General features: G+C 39.1%; 2 protein-coding genes across 2 annotated transcripts; both read left to right on the top strand.

Annotated features, from left to right (window-relative positions):
* The first annotated feature begins 6,671 nt into the window (after positions 1-6,671).
* LOC139783568 (Golgi-specific brefeldin A-resistance guanine nucleotide exchange factor 1-like) lies at positions 6,672-7,966 on the top strand. The gene is made up of 4 exons (XM_071722731.1): positions 6,672-6,794; positions 7,290-7,488; positions 7,563-7,791; positions 7,860-7,966. Coding segments are annotated over exons 1-4 (552 nt in total). The 3' UTR covers positions 7,861-7,966.
* Positions 7,967-10,006: 2,040 nt separating this feature from the next.
* On the top strand, positions 10,007-13,065 carry LOC139783567 (uncharacterized). The gene is made up of 2 exons (XM_071722730.1): positions 10,007-10,362; positions 12,852-13,065. Exons 1-2 carry the CDS (start codon positions 10,007-10,009, stop codon positions 13,063-13,065), a joined length of 570 nt encoding a protein of 189 aa, XP_071578831.1.
* The last annotated feature ends 4,132 nt before the right edge of the window (positions 13,066-17,197 follow it).

The raw sequence follows: 17,197 nt of genomic DNA, 5'->3' as shown, positions 1-17,197 counted from the left end.
ATTATTTGCCTTTTTGTTTGTGGATTAAAAATGGCGAAGTTGGTGTTCAAAACTGAATTAAACTTTACGAAGTAAAAGGTGCGATAAATTCTACTTAAGGGTTCGTTTAAGGTGGTTCGAAAGTAAACTAAAAGACTAGCTACATAAATAAAACTTTGGGAGGTTGTTCTTTAACATATAATAAACCATCTCTTAAAATTTGAGACCCTGTTGCCATGTAAATTATTGCAAACGAGCAATATAAAAAATCACTTTTTAACATAGCTCTTATGGGAGGTTATTGAATTTTTACCGGAAATGATATGATATCTTTTAAGAAAAACTAGAGATGTTAATTAAAAACTGATCACTGAAAGATGAAATCACAAGCTTTCCAGTGGTATATGAAAGGTTGTGTGTTGCCATGGATTTTTAAGAAATATTTGATCGAGAAAGTGATGATGCATGCGTGTCACGGAAGTAAAATGTCTATCCTGCGAACAAGCAGGTGCTCTGCGAACGAGCAGCTGTTCGACGCGCGAAATTCAAACGGGTCGAAAGACTGCATGTCACAAAGAGTATTAATATATAAAGTTCTAGCCATAATATTGTAATTAAATTATTATTAATTTTATTATTATGGGATAAAAGGATATTATATTTAAAAGAATTAAAATTTTTTCACATATTTTATTTAGTTGTCAATTCAGAGAACTGAACAAAAAACATGTTATAAAAAATATATAATTTCAATTTCCAACAAAATAAACATTTCATAATTATTGAACGAAATCTAAACTAATAATATCAATTGTTGTGCCGTAAACGGGAGTGTTCCGGCACAGGGTTCTTTGGATCCGCCGGGTTGGAGGAGAGAACAACACTTGCGAGTTTTGTGATTTCAAAGGCGTTTAATAAAACAGATCTCTCGTGGTTACACTTGAATCAATTACTTCACTACCCTGACTTGCGGGTTACTATACTTTACTGACACGTTGACTCGCGGTACGCGTTCGGTTCTTAGACTGCCCGCCGTTCCTTGGAAGGGCGGGCTTTTTATCACCTCGGTATTTGCTGACCTAGCAGTCAGCGGATTTTGACTTCGCGACGGCCTAACGGGCAGGTGATGTCCGACCTGCCCATATTTGGTCATTCCCGAGGCTTGTGCAGGTCTTCGCGTCAGCGGTCTTCGTCGCTAGGGTCATATTTCCGATAGGAGGAAACTTGGAGTTGCCAAGTGCATTACTTAATCTCTAATACGTTGTGCGCTCACAACACAATATTGAACGAAAATCCAAATTAATAATATCAATATTTATAAAATAAAAAATGTCGATAATGCGGACTTAAATTTAAAGAACATTAGATAAAACTAATTGCTAGGAAATAGACTGTAAATTTTTTCTAAAATATTTTTATCTTTGGTTATTCTTGGTTTGCCATTAACATTTTCAGAGAATAACACGCGTAGTCCTTCTTTTCCATTATTTTCAAAAGCAAGCTGCATAACGTGCTGAGTGATGCCAACTTCGGCCATCTTATTTATTATTCTACTGGATAATTTATCTTTATATTGTTGCAAAGAAGCCTTATTCGTAGTTTTTGTCGCTTTTAACTCCTTCTCTGCGTTGATTTCCGAAATACTTTTTGCATATTTTTTTATTACAGCCTCAGACTTCATAATCTCATGAATTAATTTTTTTAGAACTCGAACATCATCTATCGCATTATGAAGCGACTGCGAATTTTCTTCGGGAAGGTAATCATGCAATAAACCGTTGACTGAGAATTTTCCTTTTTGTTTTTTTTTTTTCTGGAAGAATCTGGCGGAAAATTCTCAAAGAATCAGCAAATCCTTTTACAATACCACTAAATTCATCGTATAATTGGCATTGTTGCATCAACCTTGTTATTCTTGGATTGTCAAATCTACGTAAAAAATTCAAGTATTATAGGCAATTACATAATTAAAAATAAAGAACTGATAATAGAAAATAGGCGTACGTGAAACCGTTATGAGCAACTAGAATAAGGGGGCATTCAAAACTTTAAAGATACTACAAAAATTGTTGACAAGCAACTCTTGCGGATACCGATTCTACACGATTTTCGTACAGATACAGTTTGCCTTGCAAAACGCGAAGCCCTGTGATCTGTGATGCTGTTTTTGAAATTGGTTTGGATGGAATAATATAAGCGTTAAAAGAACGCGTACCTGTGAATGCTTCGACTGCGATCTAAGAAAGAAAATAATATATACATTTTCATTTATTGCAATAAGCTTTTCTGAAATATATCAGGACTTACTTGAACGATTTCGTCTTGGAGAGCAGTACCAGTTGTTTCTAAATCATAAATTAAAACCTTACAAGATTGCAGGTCAACTTTTTCTTGTGTAGAAACTTTAGGATGAGGGATAAAATTCGAGACTTCATTGAGAGCAAAGCCGCTTTCGTAGGTGATACCCTCTCTCCTATTGCAAGCTGCATTTTTTTATGCTCGTAATTTCTTTAAAACCTGCTTCCGTGTTTTGGTCGAAATTTTATTGTTATGATTGGATTTTATCTGACGAAGTACATCCTTTTGTTTTCTCGTCGCAATGCTTTTGTCGCTTTGCAGATATTCCATTTTTTCGAAAACCGAAGTAGAATATTGGCAGCCAATATTTTTTTGGCAGATAGCTGCACTTACCCGGAAACACAGTGATTCAGATCCTGCGTAATGCCTTGACTTTGGGTTTTTAGAGGCTATTATTTGGTTGAGTGATTCGTTCGATTGAGTTGAACCACACTGAGCTATTTTTTCAGAGCTTGCAGCATAACGACAAATCACTTCGTTTAGTCGAATTTTCAAATCAAGATCTGTTAAAGGTTTACCTTGTGGGAGATTCTTATGAACATAATCTTCATTAACAGTACCCTCACACCAATCACCGCATAGAGTGTGATCACCGTATGCATGAGGTACGACTGCTCGCAAAGATTGTTCAACCTTCACGGCATCTCCCTTATTTCATTTTATGGCAATCGCAAAATTTTTACCGAAGTAATCGATAAGGACTGGGGACAATTTCATTGTATACAGACTACCCGTGAAACTTTTTTTTATATGATTGTAATCTGACCATTTTTCCACCTCAAAGGAAGCTGCTCTTCTAACTGAAGCAATCGTACAGCTATCCTCATCTCCTATCAATGTCTTAACGGCAACATTCTCTTGCATAAACAGTGGGTTGTTGGTAAATATTTCCACTGCCATATGAGCTTCCATTGACTTTGCAGATTCTTTATAATTTAGCCTACAATCATGATCACTGTGAGGGTGGCCGAGTTTACATAAACGACAATCTTTGCACCGAACAGCAAAAGAAATAACTTTTCCGGAATAATATCCAATTGCAGTGCCGTGTCCTAGAATTTTCATTATATATATATATATATATATATATATATTTAACTCATACGCTGTAAGAATAATAAAACTGTTTGTATAATCTGTATAATAAAAAAATTTGTAAAACAAAAAGGTTTTAAATATAATAAAAATAAAGTACACGCAATTAAGCAGTATTCATGTTGTGTAAATTCTGCAAAAACAATACTATGTACTTAACAGTCTTTACAAACTAAAAATAATAAGTAATATTGCATTGGAAGATAACTGTTTGAGTAAAAAAATCGAGTGTGTGTGTGTGTGTGTGTGTGTGTGTGTGTGTGTGTGTGTGTGTGTGTGTGTGTGTGTGTGTAAACATTTGTAAATATTTCAAACAAAACATACATTCTTTCTCTGATTTGTATTAAATAATATATCTTTATTAACAATAAGTAAGGGATCCTTAATATAAAAAAAAATTACGGTTTTCTTGATTGTTAAGCAAAAAGTTTTAAGAGAAGAACTGATGCCCATCTATCGAAATCTCATCTGTCCCGACTAACGGCGTAAGTATACTCAGCGAATATAAAAATATATTTCTTACACTGGCAGTAGCAAAATTATTGAGACATTTAACACTAATTAAATAACATTATTTAACACTTTAATGACACACAATTATATTACGTAAAAATACTCTTTATTATTGGATAATGTAATACAACTGCGTACAAAATTACTGTTATTAACAAAAAGCCATTGAAAATAAAATAATAGGAGTGAATCTAAAAGATAAGGCTGAAGCTTGAGAAAGGGTTGCTGTGAAATATCGCATGCGAGGTTTACCACTTCGCACCAGCAAACAACTAAAAAAATGTTGGGATAATATGAAACAAAAGTTTATAATAATGAATGCAGATAAAATGGCTAAGCTAGCTGTTTACCTTATTACTCTGTTGGCACATATTAATAAAACTATTTAATTTTATATCAACATATCTTTGAACACATTATGAAAGACAGATAGAAAAAGAACATATATATAGCACCAAACATATTCTTTGGTATAAATTTATATAACTTATACGATATACGTATAAAATCAATCCCTTACAGAAATTTAATACTGTAAGTGATTATTTGGCTAGTGATTAATTACTTATTTTGAGTATTAAAAACACTGTTTTTAATGATTCTCATACTGATTTAATGATGACTCAAAATAAGTAATTAATTACTAGCCAAATAATCACTTACAGTATTAAATTTCTATAAGAGATGTACATATATTATAATAAAATAGAATATACGATCTTATAAGAAGCTTTGACAGCGGGTATTATCAACAAATATCTTAAAGTATAGGTGAGGACTGAGGATTCGGACTGCATTTGTACTTTCTCTTCAGACATTGAAAGCTTGAGAGCAATGCGATTTTTACTTCCGTTTCAGCAACTTTCATTTTCATCGAATGAAGTTCCCGCTGCTGTTCGATTGCTTCGCGAAGCTTTATCAATCTCAATTCTTTTTCATCGTTTATATTTTGAAAATTTTTTTGAATCTTGGATGCTGGGATTTGGTTCTTTTTCATGGTTCCACTCGTAGCAATTTTGTTTACATTGCACTTGGAAGTAGTACTACTACTACTACTGCACTTGGAATATTGGCCTGTTGAATTTTCTCTATGTTGAGCTACTTGTGGAGGAACATTTTCCCCATCACTTGCTATTGATATCGAATCTTCATCCTCGTTACTTATTAATTGCCTTTTTGAGTTACTTTTTATATGGTCTGAAAAGAGATAAGTACAAACAAATTAGATTGACAAACACCATATAAATTTAAAACATTATTTTTTTTAGGAGATAAATGAATAAATAAAAATAAGAAATAAATACAAAAATATATCATACACTTTCAAATTGAGCTGTATTTTGAATCTTGGATGCTGGGATTTGGTTCTTTTTCATGGTTCCACTCGTAACAATTTTGTTTACATTGCACTTGGAATATTGGCCTGTTGAATTTTCTCTATGTTGAGCTACTTGTGGAGGAACATTTTCCCCATCACTTGCTATTGATATCGAATCTTTATCCTCGTTACTTATTAATTGCCTTTTTGAGTTACTTTTTATATGGTCTGAAAAGAGATAAGTACAAACAAATTAGATTGACAAACACCATATAAATTTAAAACATTATTTTTTTAGGAGATAAATGAATAAATAAAAATAAAAAATAAATACAAAAATATATCATACTCTTTTTCAAATTGAGCTGTATTTTGAATCTTGGATGCTGGGATTTGGTTCTTTTTCATGTTCCACTCGTAACAATTTTGTTTACATTGCACTTGGAATATTGGCCTGTTGAATTTTCTCTATGTTGAGCTACTTGTGGAGGAACATTTTCCCCATTACTTGCTATTGATATCGAATCTTCATCCTCGTTGTCACTTATTAATTGTCTTTTTGAGTTACTTTTTATATAGTCTGAAAAGAGATAAGTACAAACAAATTAGATTGACAAACTATATAAATTTAAAACATTATTTTTTTAGGAGATAAATAAATAAATAAAAATAAGAAATAAATACAAAAATATATTATACACTCTTTTTCAAATTGAGCTGTACTGTCGAATGGACATGGGACTTCAATATCTAAATTTGGAGTGACAGTATCCATAAAATCCATGACTGGATCAACAGGCACTGCAGGTGAAACGCCTCCCCCCGTCATAAGACGTTGAACTTTCATCGAAGTATTTACCCACACAACACGCATGTCATAATGACGTTGTAAGAGACGTCATAAAAGAGACGTCTTTATGACTTGTCAGAAATACGTCTGTATGACGTCATAAGAAAAACGTCTTTCAGACTTTGTTAGAAATACGTCTGTATGACGTCATAAAAAAAACGTCTTTCAGACTTTGTTAGAAATACGTCTGTACGACGTCTTAGAAAAAACGTCTTTCAGACTTTGTTAGAAATACGTCTGTATGACGTCTTACAATATGGCGCATAAGGCGTGCTATTTGATTGGCTTAGAATGAGGTCACGTGACTAGCGCCTGCATGCGCCGGCACGCGCGCGGGCTTTTGCGACGTTATAATATACGTATCGCAACGTGGAGTGTCGTGGAGACGGTGGTCTCACATTTATTTCGACCCGCAGGGAGGATTGATTCGCCGCGCAATCCTTTGGGCTTAACGAACCCACGGACCCGAGTTTAATAGTGGCGGACCGCAATAACAGTGATATGTGCTGTACGATCTTTCGGAATTCTGCTATGGCGTAACGGTGAAAACGCGCGAGGATGAGCAGAATCGTGAGGCCCGCGGGCCCCTGTAGGAATGGCCTGTACGTCGTCGAGGGCGAGGTGTGCCTCCTGGTGACGGCGATGCGGCGAGGTGCCCGATGGTCGTCACACTCTCACCAGGTTAGTGGATCTTTTTTCATAACCTGTACGAACTGTTCTCGCAATAAGACGATTATCGTCAGTGTTTTGGGCACGTACATCTGTTATTGTTCCTAATCAAACAGGTTGTAGAAATTGTTTGGTAGGCGCTCCAAATTTGACAATGAAGCAGAGACAATTCGCAAAAGATCTTAGGCTACAACTCTACATCTATCGTAAAGTTCACCGTAAGCGGTCGTAACGCTCGTCGTACTCGCTATCGTAAGCTCATCGTATGAGTTGATTCAGCTTGAACTCTTTACAATAATTACAATTACGACGCTTGTCTGGCGTTACAACATAATCTAACTTGTCAGCTTTCTCGACGTGCGAAGAAAAATGTGTTTATAGATATATTGGCATAGATATACGGTTTACGACGACTTTATTGTTTACGACCACGATCAAAGCGTTACGATAGATGTAGTTGTAGCCTTAAAGATTATTTGTTCTCCAATTGTGTAATTTAATTTTCAGGACGACGACCAGGATACTCTCATGAAGGGCTTGAGTACCTTGAAGGAGGTGTTAAATGAGCACCGAGATCTATCCCAATTGGAACTCGCAGTCTTTCTCACTCCCTTTCTGGAAATCATTAGATCTGAAGAAACTACAGGACCTGTGACTAGTCTAGCGCTATCTGCCGTTAATAAGATAATTTCTTATGGTCTCGTTGGTTAGCCTCGTTTATTGTGTCAACAAACATTCTTATTTTTTTTGTCCTGTAACGCAACATATGTTGCTTTTCAGATTCTAACCATCCTGCTGTAGCTATATGCGTAGAAGCCATAGCGGATGCTGTTACACACGCAAGGTTTATGGGCGCTGATGCGTCTGGTGACGGGGTGGTCCTCATGAGAGTCTTGCAAGTTCTGAGAGCCCTCATGCTGTCGCCTGCTGGCGATCATCTCTCCAACGAAAGTGTATGCGAAATTATGCTGAGTTGCTTTAGGATATGTTTTGAAACACGTCTTAGGTGGTGAGTTATGGCGATCTCATGTTTCTGCTGACAAGTTGCGAGTGTGTCGTAATAAAATATCTTTACAGAAATACTTAGAAAAACGGCGGAGCATTGCCTGAGGGATATGGTTCAACATTTGTTCACTAAGCTACCTCAATTTGTCGATGATATCAGAGTCTTGCCGAATATGAAAGTAAGTTTTGTAATATGCGATTTAAATAAGTATCTACAAACAATAACGTTCTGTACATGAAGCAACATGATTTTTTTTACAGAAAATGAGGACAAACAGCATTGAAAATACTCGTAGCAAGAGTAGAAAACACAAAAGTTATACGAAGCAAAAATCCAAATCTACTACGGAAGACATTTCATCACGATGTTATGCAAACGCACGACGCGTAGATCTGTTTGTTTTAGCTGCACTTCTAGTTTCTGCGTTCAAAATGAAATAACTGTATATTTATACATACATTCATATATATAAATTCTGCAAAGGGATATCTTCTATAAAAAAGCTACGGAGTTTAAAAAGAAAAATTTGGTGCTGTTGCTTTTTCACGAAATAATGAAATAATAAAATATAATTTGTTAAGACAAACATAATATAAAAAAATTACAATTACTACATATCTATTATTAAACATAATATAACTTCTATATATATATATATATATAATGGCGCCGCTGTACACATGTATGTATCTAAAAATAAAAATAAAAATAAAATAAAATTGAAAACGTCTCAAAATTATTAAATAAGACGATTTTAATACGTCTTAAAATAACGTATAAACGACGTCTTAATCCATTGTATTAAAGACGTCCTAATCCATTGTATTAAAGACGTCATAATCCATTGTATTAAAGACGTCATAAATCGGGACATAAGACGTCCTAAAGACGTAAAAACTACGTCTTTCTGAAACCTTTTTAAGACGTCTAAGGGATTTTATGACGTCTTTCAAACGTCTTTATGACGTCATAATGTTATCTGGGTAACTTCTTTTTTCTAAAATAACGTTTTATAAATTAATATAATTATCATTTCTGATATGAATGTAAACTATATTAAACAAAGCAGATAGCATCTACAAAAATTCAGTAGCACAATATTTGCACTATTCATTAAGAAAATTATTAACATACTTTTGTTTCATGTTATCCCAGCATTTCTTTAATTGCTTGCTGGTACGAGGTGGAAAGCCTTGGCTGCAGTATTTCGTAGTTACCCTCTCCCAAGCTTCAGCTTTATCTTTTAGATCCGCTGCTCCTGTTTTTTTATTTTCGATCGCTTTTTCTTGCAATATTAATTGAGCAAGGATCATCCGCTCCGTTTCAGTATAATGAACGTTTTTGGATTCACAGTCCATAATTATACTAGCTAATATATTGTATTTATAACCTTGTATAAAAAAATGTTTTGAGGCAATGACAGTCAAAGTCAGTTCAAGGTTAGGTTCGCGCTCTTGGTTTAAATTGTACTCTGAACAGTGGCATAAATCATAAAATACATAAAGTTCCTAGAGAACAAGCTTCTTCTGGAAGGAGACATGAAGGCTTTATTATGAAACAAGGAGGTCTTGATAAAATAAGGAATTCTCCAATAAGGCTTCCTCAGTCCTTAAGATAAGAATCATCTATAAATACGGGCACAAGTCTCGATTGGCGGTAGGTGCAATCAAGCCCAAATCCTCTTCGTCAAATAAAGGCGAAGAGGATATGGAGGTCGACGCTGTCCCGGAGCCGGCTCGTCCGCTACCGAGGATAACAGATATGGAGGTGGTGAATCTCCCGATGGCTGGTAAACAGGGCCGGTAAAGAGGGCAGCGTCGACTGCCACTGACTGCGGCGAGGCGGACGACAGGCCCCTCGACCAGAGGAGGAGGAATCGAGGACAGGATAAGGCTGTGCAGTCACAGCAACTGCAGCCGTCAGCCTCAACGGCCTCAACGCCAGCGCCTGTAAATAAGCAGGACGCTTCGGAGTCGAACCGGGAGCAAACGGTGATGATCCAGTCGACCCCACTGCCAGCGCCAGTCCCACCTGTGCCGCCCGTGGAAATTGGGCAGGAAGAGAGGACACTGCCACCGGACGCAGACCCCAGAGTGGGGAATCGAGACGGAGAGAAGGTGGAGGCCTTCGGTGATGGCTTCTACTAATGCCATCCCAAAGGCTGCTTCAGGCGAATCTGAACCACTGCCGCGCTTCGCAGGACGTATTTTTGCATACTATGGCGGAGCGCGGCTGTGGTTTGGGTGTGGCTACCGAGCCGTACTGGGTGCCGCCAAACCACTCGTCGTGGGCGGGTAGCCGGTGCGGCTTGGTGGCAATAACATGGAGGCTCACGGACGAGCCCGTTGCCTGCTCTCGTGTCGAGGCGGGTGACGGGTTCGTCATCGTGAAATGGGACCGGGTTTATGTGGCCGGGGTGTACATTTCCCCGACCGTGGACACGGTGACATTTGAAAGAGTCCTGGAGGATATTAGGATCAGCCTGGCGAGGATTCTGCCCGGACAAGTCATTGTGGCCGGGGATTTCAATGCCAAATCGGCATTGTGGGGCTCCCCGGCAGGGTCCATACACTCGTATGAGAAAAATTCATCGCGTATTCGAGCGCCATCTAATTTGGCTCCTTCGTGAAAATGGAACTACGTAGCCAAAATTCAATATGGCGTCAGTTGAACTCAGTCACGTGAGCCGAGTCACGTACATACACAACGGGCAATCACCAGCAATCACGAGCATCGCGACTGATCGCGACAAGGCTTTTGCCTTTGACGCATTCCACTTCCGCATTCGTAAGAACGGAGAGATTGGTAAGTTTATTATCAGAATTCTCGTAAATAGTGAATCGAGCGACAATCGGCACAAATTAATGTCAGTGTTCTTATTATATTTTTCAGAGTCGACAATCGGCGTTTCCTCTGTATCTTTTTCGGACGTATCTCGTGTGTCGTCCTAAAACGTTGAAACGTTGCGTCAGCATCTCGCTTTTGCCTTTGACGCATTCCACTTCCGCATTCGCTAAGAACGGAGAGATTGGTAAGTTTATTATCAGAATTCTCGTAAATAGTGAATCGAGCGACAATCGGCACAAATTAATGTCAGTGTTCTTATTATATTTTTCAGAGTCGACAATCGGCGTTTCCTCTGTATCTTTTTCGGACGTATCTCGTGTGTCGTCCTAAAACGTTGAAACGTTGCGTCAGCATCTCGCTTTTGCCTTTGACGCATTCCACTTCCGCATTCGCTAAGAACGGAGAGATTGGTAAGTTTATTATCAGAATTCTCGTAAATAGTGAATCGAGCGACAATCGGCACAAATTAATGTCAGTGTTCTTATTATATTTTTCAGAGTCGACGATCGGCGGTTCCTCTGTATCTTTTTCGGACGTATCTCGTGTGTCGTCCTAAAACGTTGAAACGTTGCGTCAGCATCTCGCTTTTGCCTTTGACGCATTCCACTTCCGCATTCGCTAAGAACGGAGAGATTAATTTTTTTTTGTCTTTTCTGGTTAGTAATTTTAAGATTGAGATAAATGTATTTGTAGCCGACGTATAGCCGATTTGCAATACGTAACGAGTACGCTCGACGAGCGGCAATAATGATTAATAATGATTCGAGTAAATTGCAAGCGAATTATGTCGAGCGACTGAGCTCTCTGCATCTCATCTACACGGAAAAGAATAAACAATTCAATTGGATATTATTTTATCCAAATATGTATTTCGATTATTAAAACAACTGTCTTATATGTTTTTGTTTAAATAATATCCATTGGAATTAACTGTATATGTTTGTAGCGGCCCGTGACGCCGACGTTTAATTGCGGCGTATTTTTTTCCGTGTAGTGTGGAACATTCTTTGATATACCTGGACATTCAGTTTCTCCGTGTTCAGAATCGTTTGGAATATCGTAGCCTCTACGCGTGAAATATTTAAACGTTTAATCCTTCGTATGAAGTGCGACCTCTCGCCGTCAAATTTATTTGTTTGTCATTGTACCGAAATGACTTGCCGACATTCTCAATGTTGCATTTTTGTAAGAGCATCGGTTTAAAACGCGAAAATAGTCGTATGCTGCATTTCAAATTTCAAATTTCAAACTTTTAATTTCAAATTTTTTCCATTTTTTCTTGACCGTAGAGTCGCAGAACTAGTTACAAATCTCGCGCAGGTTATTGGTTACAATAAATTTTTCATTTACTCATGTGGTTTTTCTGCTTGAAATGATTTTTTCGGTTAATTTTTTTTGGTCTTTTCCGGTTAATAATGGCGATTGTTAAACAACCGCACATAATTTATGGTTCATATAGATTTTAATGTGATTTTTCTGCTTTAAATGATTTTTCTGATTTAATTGTAATATATCTTTTCTAGTTAATAATTCATTCCAATTTAAATATCCTCGTAATGTCTTTTGGATTTGCTGGCAGAGTTGGTCAAAGTTATAAAAAAAAATTGTAATGATCTCTCCAATTATGTCACTGTCACTACATTTACGCGAGCGTTACTTCTATAGTAACTTATGAGAATGCATTCGTTTACACGGAGTAAATTATCATAAGTTACTACAAAATCCCGTTTACGCGAAAGAAAATCTCGTTTACGCGAAGAAATTATCGTAAGTTACTACAGAAGTAACGCTCGCGTAAACGTAGTATAGGCCAATAATATTATTGTATTATAATTTTATTACACGCAGAGTTGTATAACAACAATAAAAACATTTATAAAACGTAAATAATAACTTTTGTACTCATATTTCAATATCCTATATTTATATATTATATTTTTTAAAAATAATTTAATTTTTTATTTTAATAATAAATGTAAGGGCCAGTTTAACCATCTCCGATTAAAGTGATCCTCCGAAACTCACTCTTTGTCTCTTTCTTACGATTAGAAAGAGATCAAGAGTGAATTTAATCGGAGGATCACATTAATCGGAAATGGTGAAACTGGCCCTATGGATACTAAAACGTTGCGCATTTTTACCGACGGATGACGCCATTTTGCTACGTAGTTACCCAATTCACGAGTGATCCAAATTAGATGGCGCTGAAACGCTAGACGACAAAATAGTACGGGAGAGTGCGGACCCTGCTCCCCGGTCACGGACGGCAGGGGTAGGATCCTCGAGTACTGGGCGGCGGGTCTAGGACTTACAGTCCTCAACTCCGGGGGTATACAGACCTGCGTGAGGCATCAGGGGAGGGTCCATCGTGGACCTAACGTGGGCGAGTCCCTCTGTTGCCCGCAGAGTCAAGGGATGGAGGGTGGCTGAGGAGGTGGAAACCCTTTCGGAAACCACCTCTTCATTGAGATGAGCCTCCCGGTCACCCCCCCGGAGGTCCAGGCCCGCCGCAGAGAGGCTAATAGTCGCTTCCCCCGTTGGGCGCTACGAAAGATGGATGGGGATATGTTCCAAGCCTCCATCCACGCAGCGCTGTGGGTACACGACATAATAGGCCTGTCAGATGACGTGGATGAGGCAGCGAATAGGATCGGGGAGGTAATGGCGGCGGCGTGTGATGCCAGTATGCCCCGATCCAGGCCTCATCCACGAAAGGCCGCATATTGGTGGACGAAGAAGATCGCCGACTTAAGGCGCTCCTCCGTCCGCGCAAGGCGTCAGTAACTCAGGGCCAGACGCGACCAGCGTGCCCATCCACGACGCAAGGAGGCGGCGGGAGTAGAATACCGCTCCGCCAAGCGGGTCTACTCCCTGGCCATTAAGCAGGCCAAGGACCGGGCGTGGCAGGAGCTCTTACAGGACCTGGAAAAGGATCCGTGGGGGCGCCTCTACAAAATGGTCCTCAATAAGTTGAGGACCTGGGCGCCTCCCACTACGAAGTCCATGGACCCCGAGTTCCTGGAGGAAGTTGTCAACACCCTCTTCCCTGACGATCCCGAGGAGAGGGTGAATGGCAGTCCCGCTCCACCTGTTGAGGAGTGGGACGAGGAGCTCGGGGTAACCATGGACAAGCTGCGCAAAGCCGCTAAGCGGCTAAAAGCCGGGAAGGCTCCGGGTCCTGACGGAGTTCTTGGAAAAGCGTGGTCCTTGGTCACGGGGAAACTGGCCGAGCACTTGCGAGACTTATTTACCAAGTGTCTCAAAAGTGGCCGGTTCCCCCATGCTTGGAAGGTGGCGCGATTGGTCCTCCTCCCCAAACCGGGGAAGCCCGCCGACCAGCCGTCGTCGTATAGACCAATTTGCTTGCTGGACGAGGTCGGCAAACTTTTCGAAAGGATACTCGCCGACCGAATCGTCCAGCATCTGTCCCGGACTGGTCCTGACCTTGGGATCGAAGGATAAACCTTCGATTCCCAAATCGACGCCTCATTGCAGCAGCGGTAGATGGACACGTCTCCAGCAACCGCAGGAGATCCGGGCACGGTGGAGCCGTCAGCTGGGGCTGACCAATCGGCAGACCTGACGGTAGAGGAGGTCGAGATATTCGAGAGCAAGGGGCTCTCACAGCACGAACTGTTCGAGGAGGTGCCTGAAGCCGAAGTTGAGCAGGTGATACAAGCGAGCGGAGAACAGCCCGCTGGGGATGGTCCGGAACCAGCCGGCCAATCAGGGGACAACAACAAGGTCGACGAGCCAGCCGTCGAACAAACGGCGTCAGACATCGCAGCAGGGGCATCGTATGCGTAGATCCACGTGCCCAGAGAAATACTAACCCCTTTTTACATAATTTTTCATATATTTTATATCGAGTTTACCCAAAGAGTGCATTTTAATATTTAAGACGAAAGACTTTATTTTACGTTGCATGATTGACACATGTATTAGAAGTAAGTATTTACACAGTAAAAGACAACACGTTAAACGAGTTACAAATATATACTATTACAACACGTAGTCCTACTAATCCTGACATTAAATAACATATTAACAGCATTAGAATCAATAAAGTCATAAAGATAGCCAGCGAGCCAATCACAGGCTCAGAATAATGCAGATGCAAGTTTCAAATTCAACAATGATTTATAGACATTTGATAATTTTAACAACAATACTAGTAATCTACCATTTTTATATTATATTTAACATTCTTACATTACTTAGAGTATTTTACATAATTCACATAATTCAGCCAGCATGAAGTTCACAGAGTACATAATAGTAACGATAATCATATTTTTTCCCTTAATTACCACATTTCACGACATAAACATAATAATGACACTGTTATATTCGGTAGTAAAGAATATGAATAGTTAGGTATAAGGCTATTTATTTATGGACTTGTTACAGTCAGTTAACTCGATCGTGTACGTTATTGCACTAGCGCGCTCCCCAGTGCTGACAACCTTCTCAACCTAACATCACTATAACATGTTCTCTTTTTTTCTTTTTTCTTTTTCTTTTTCTTTTTCTACATAAGATTATAAGAATATAAGAAAATAAACCCGAACGAAACTAATACAAATCTATACGAATATATGTGAATTGAACTCAAATAATATGAAACTAAATAGATATGAATGTATTTATGAACTGAAATTATAAGTTTGTAACGTAGTCGGCCAATCGAGCCGGAGGCTTTACATTCCTTTTTGGACGTGCTTTTCCCATGTTTGCTGGCGTGTTGATGATTGCATTATTCGACGGGACTTCGACGTTGGACGCTGCTGACTCCCTGGGACTGTCTATGTTTGTGTTCTTATTCTCAGTACTAAGCATGACGCTGCTCTTGTTAGTTGGAGACTGGACGCTCCTTAATCCGCCATCGTCTTGACTAATTGGTTTTGATGGAGTAGCTACCGGCTTGCGTGGTGACTGAACTTCTGTTGCATGTTCTGATGTTGCAGAAGGCCTCATTGCGTTTGTATTTAAGGAGTGCTGTATCTGCTGACCCCTGTCTTGTCGTGGTTTTACGTGTACAACATTTCTTCGGTAGAGTGTATCCTTTACATTTACCATGTATGAACGATCGGAGATCCTGTGATCAACTTTACCTTTGGACCAATGATTTTCATCCGGTTTTAACTGAACCATTATTGGTTGCCCGACCTGCAACTCCGGCAGCTTTCTCGTTGTTCTGTCGTAATAGTGCTTGCTTCGCTGCTTATTAGAAGAAATCTTTTCTTGAACTCCTTCCACAATCTTCGGCTGTAGATTGGATTGTAGAGTTGGAATACCACATCTGGTTCTTCGTGAGAAAAGTCGTTGAGCCGGGCTCGAGTCCATTTTGTTTGGAGTATTTCTCCAATGCAGAACTGCATACCACAGATCTTCTCCACTTTTCTCGCATTTTTTGATAATTTTCTTAGCAATTTTTACCGCAGACTCTGCTTTGCCGTTGCCCTGTTGATGATGTGAAGACGATGTCACGTGAAGAACTCCCCAGGATCTTGCAAACTGTCGAAACTCATAAGAATCAAAATTGGTTCCGTTGTCACTGACGATCTTAGTCGGTATTCCGTGTCTCGCAAAGTTTTGTTTTGTGATGGCAATAAGTGATTTTGCTGAAAGGTCCTTGATTATGTCCAATTCGAAAAAATCCGAGAAATGATCCGATGTGACCAAGAAGTTTTTTTTCTTTCCTTTATACGTAGCTGATAATAGATCCATGGATATAGTTTGGAACCGAGCGGAGGGTATTTCATGTGTTTGCATAGGAGGATTCGATTGTCTATCTGCAAATTCTAGGCAGATGTCACATTCTTTCACGCTGTCTTTGATGGCTCCACTCATTCCTGGCCAAAATATGTTTTCGCGTGCCAATTTCAAAGTCGCCTTTATTCCCCCATGTGCTGCGTGAACCTTTTTTAACATAATTGAACGTAAACTCCGCGGAATGACGATTCTATCGTTTCTAACTATCAGATCGTCTTGTATCGACAATTCGCTTTTGAATTTGAAATACACTTTGATTTCATCTGGGACGTCGTGAATGTATCTAGGCCATCCTTTCTGTATGTGCGTCTTTAACACTTGCAGAGATGCATCTTTAGTAGTTTCCTTTCTAATCTCTTCGATGACTTCATCTGAAACGTTGAGGCATTGTATAACGTTAACTCGTCCTATCTGATTAAATAGTTTCTCTTCTTGACTTATAACTTTACCCACGTTGAGATCTTCGGGATTGACAGGTGCACGAGACAGCGTATCTGCTATGACGTTTTTCTTTCCTTCTATAAACTGGAATTCCAAATCGTAACGTTGTAAATACATAAACATCAGTTGGAGCCTCTTAGGTGCTTTCAGAAGGGATTTTCTTGATATGTTGACGAGAGGTTTATGGTCCGTCTGGATGACAGTTCCCGATTTACCGGCTATGTATTGGTCGAATCTGATACACGCAAAAGTAACTGCTAGTAACTCCTTCTCAATCATAGCGTAGTTTTTTTCTGATTTAGTTAAAGATCTGGAAGCGAACGTGACTGCCTCGTTGTCCTGCAGA

Source organism: Temnothorax nylanderi, unplaced genomic scaffold, assembly GCF_030848795.1.
Source record: "Temnothorax nylanderi isolate EJ_2023f unplaced genomic scaffold, tnyl_v1.0 TNYL_tig0516_pilon, whole genome shotgun sequence".
In the NCBI taxonomy this organism is placed as follows: Eukaryota; Metazoa; Arthropoda; class Insecta; order Hymenoptera; family Formicidae; genus Temnothorax; species Temnothorax nylanderi.
The sequence above is the reverse complement of the archived record's forward strand: the minus strand, read 5'-3'. Positions and strand labels throughout refer to the sequence as shown.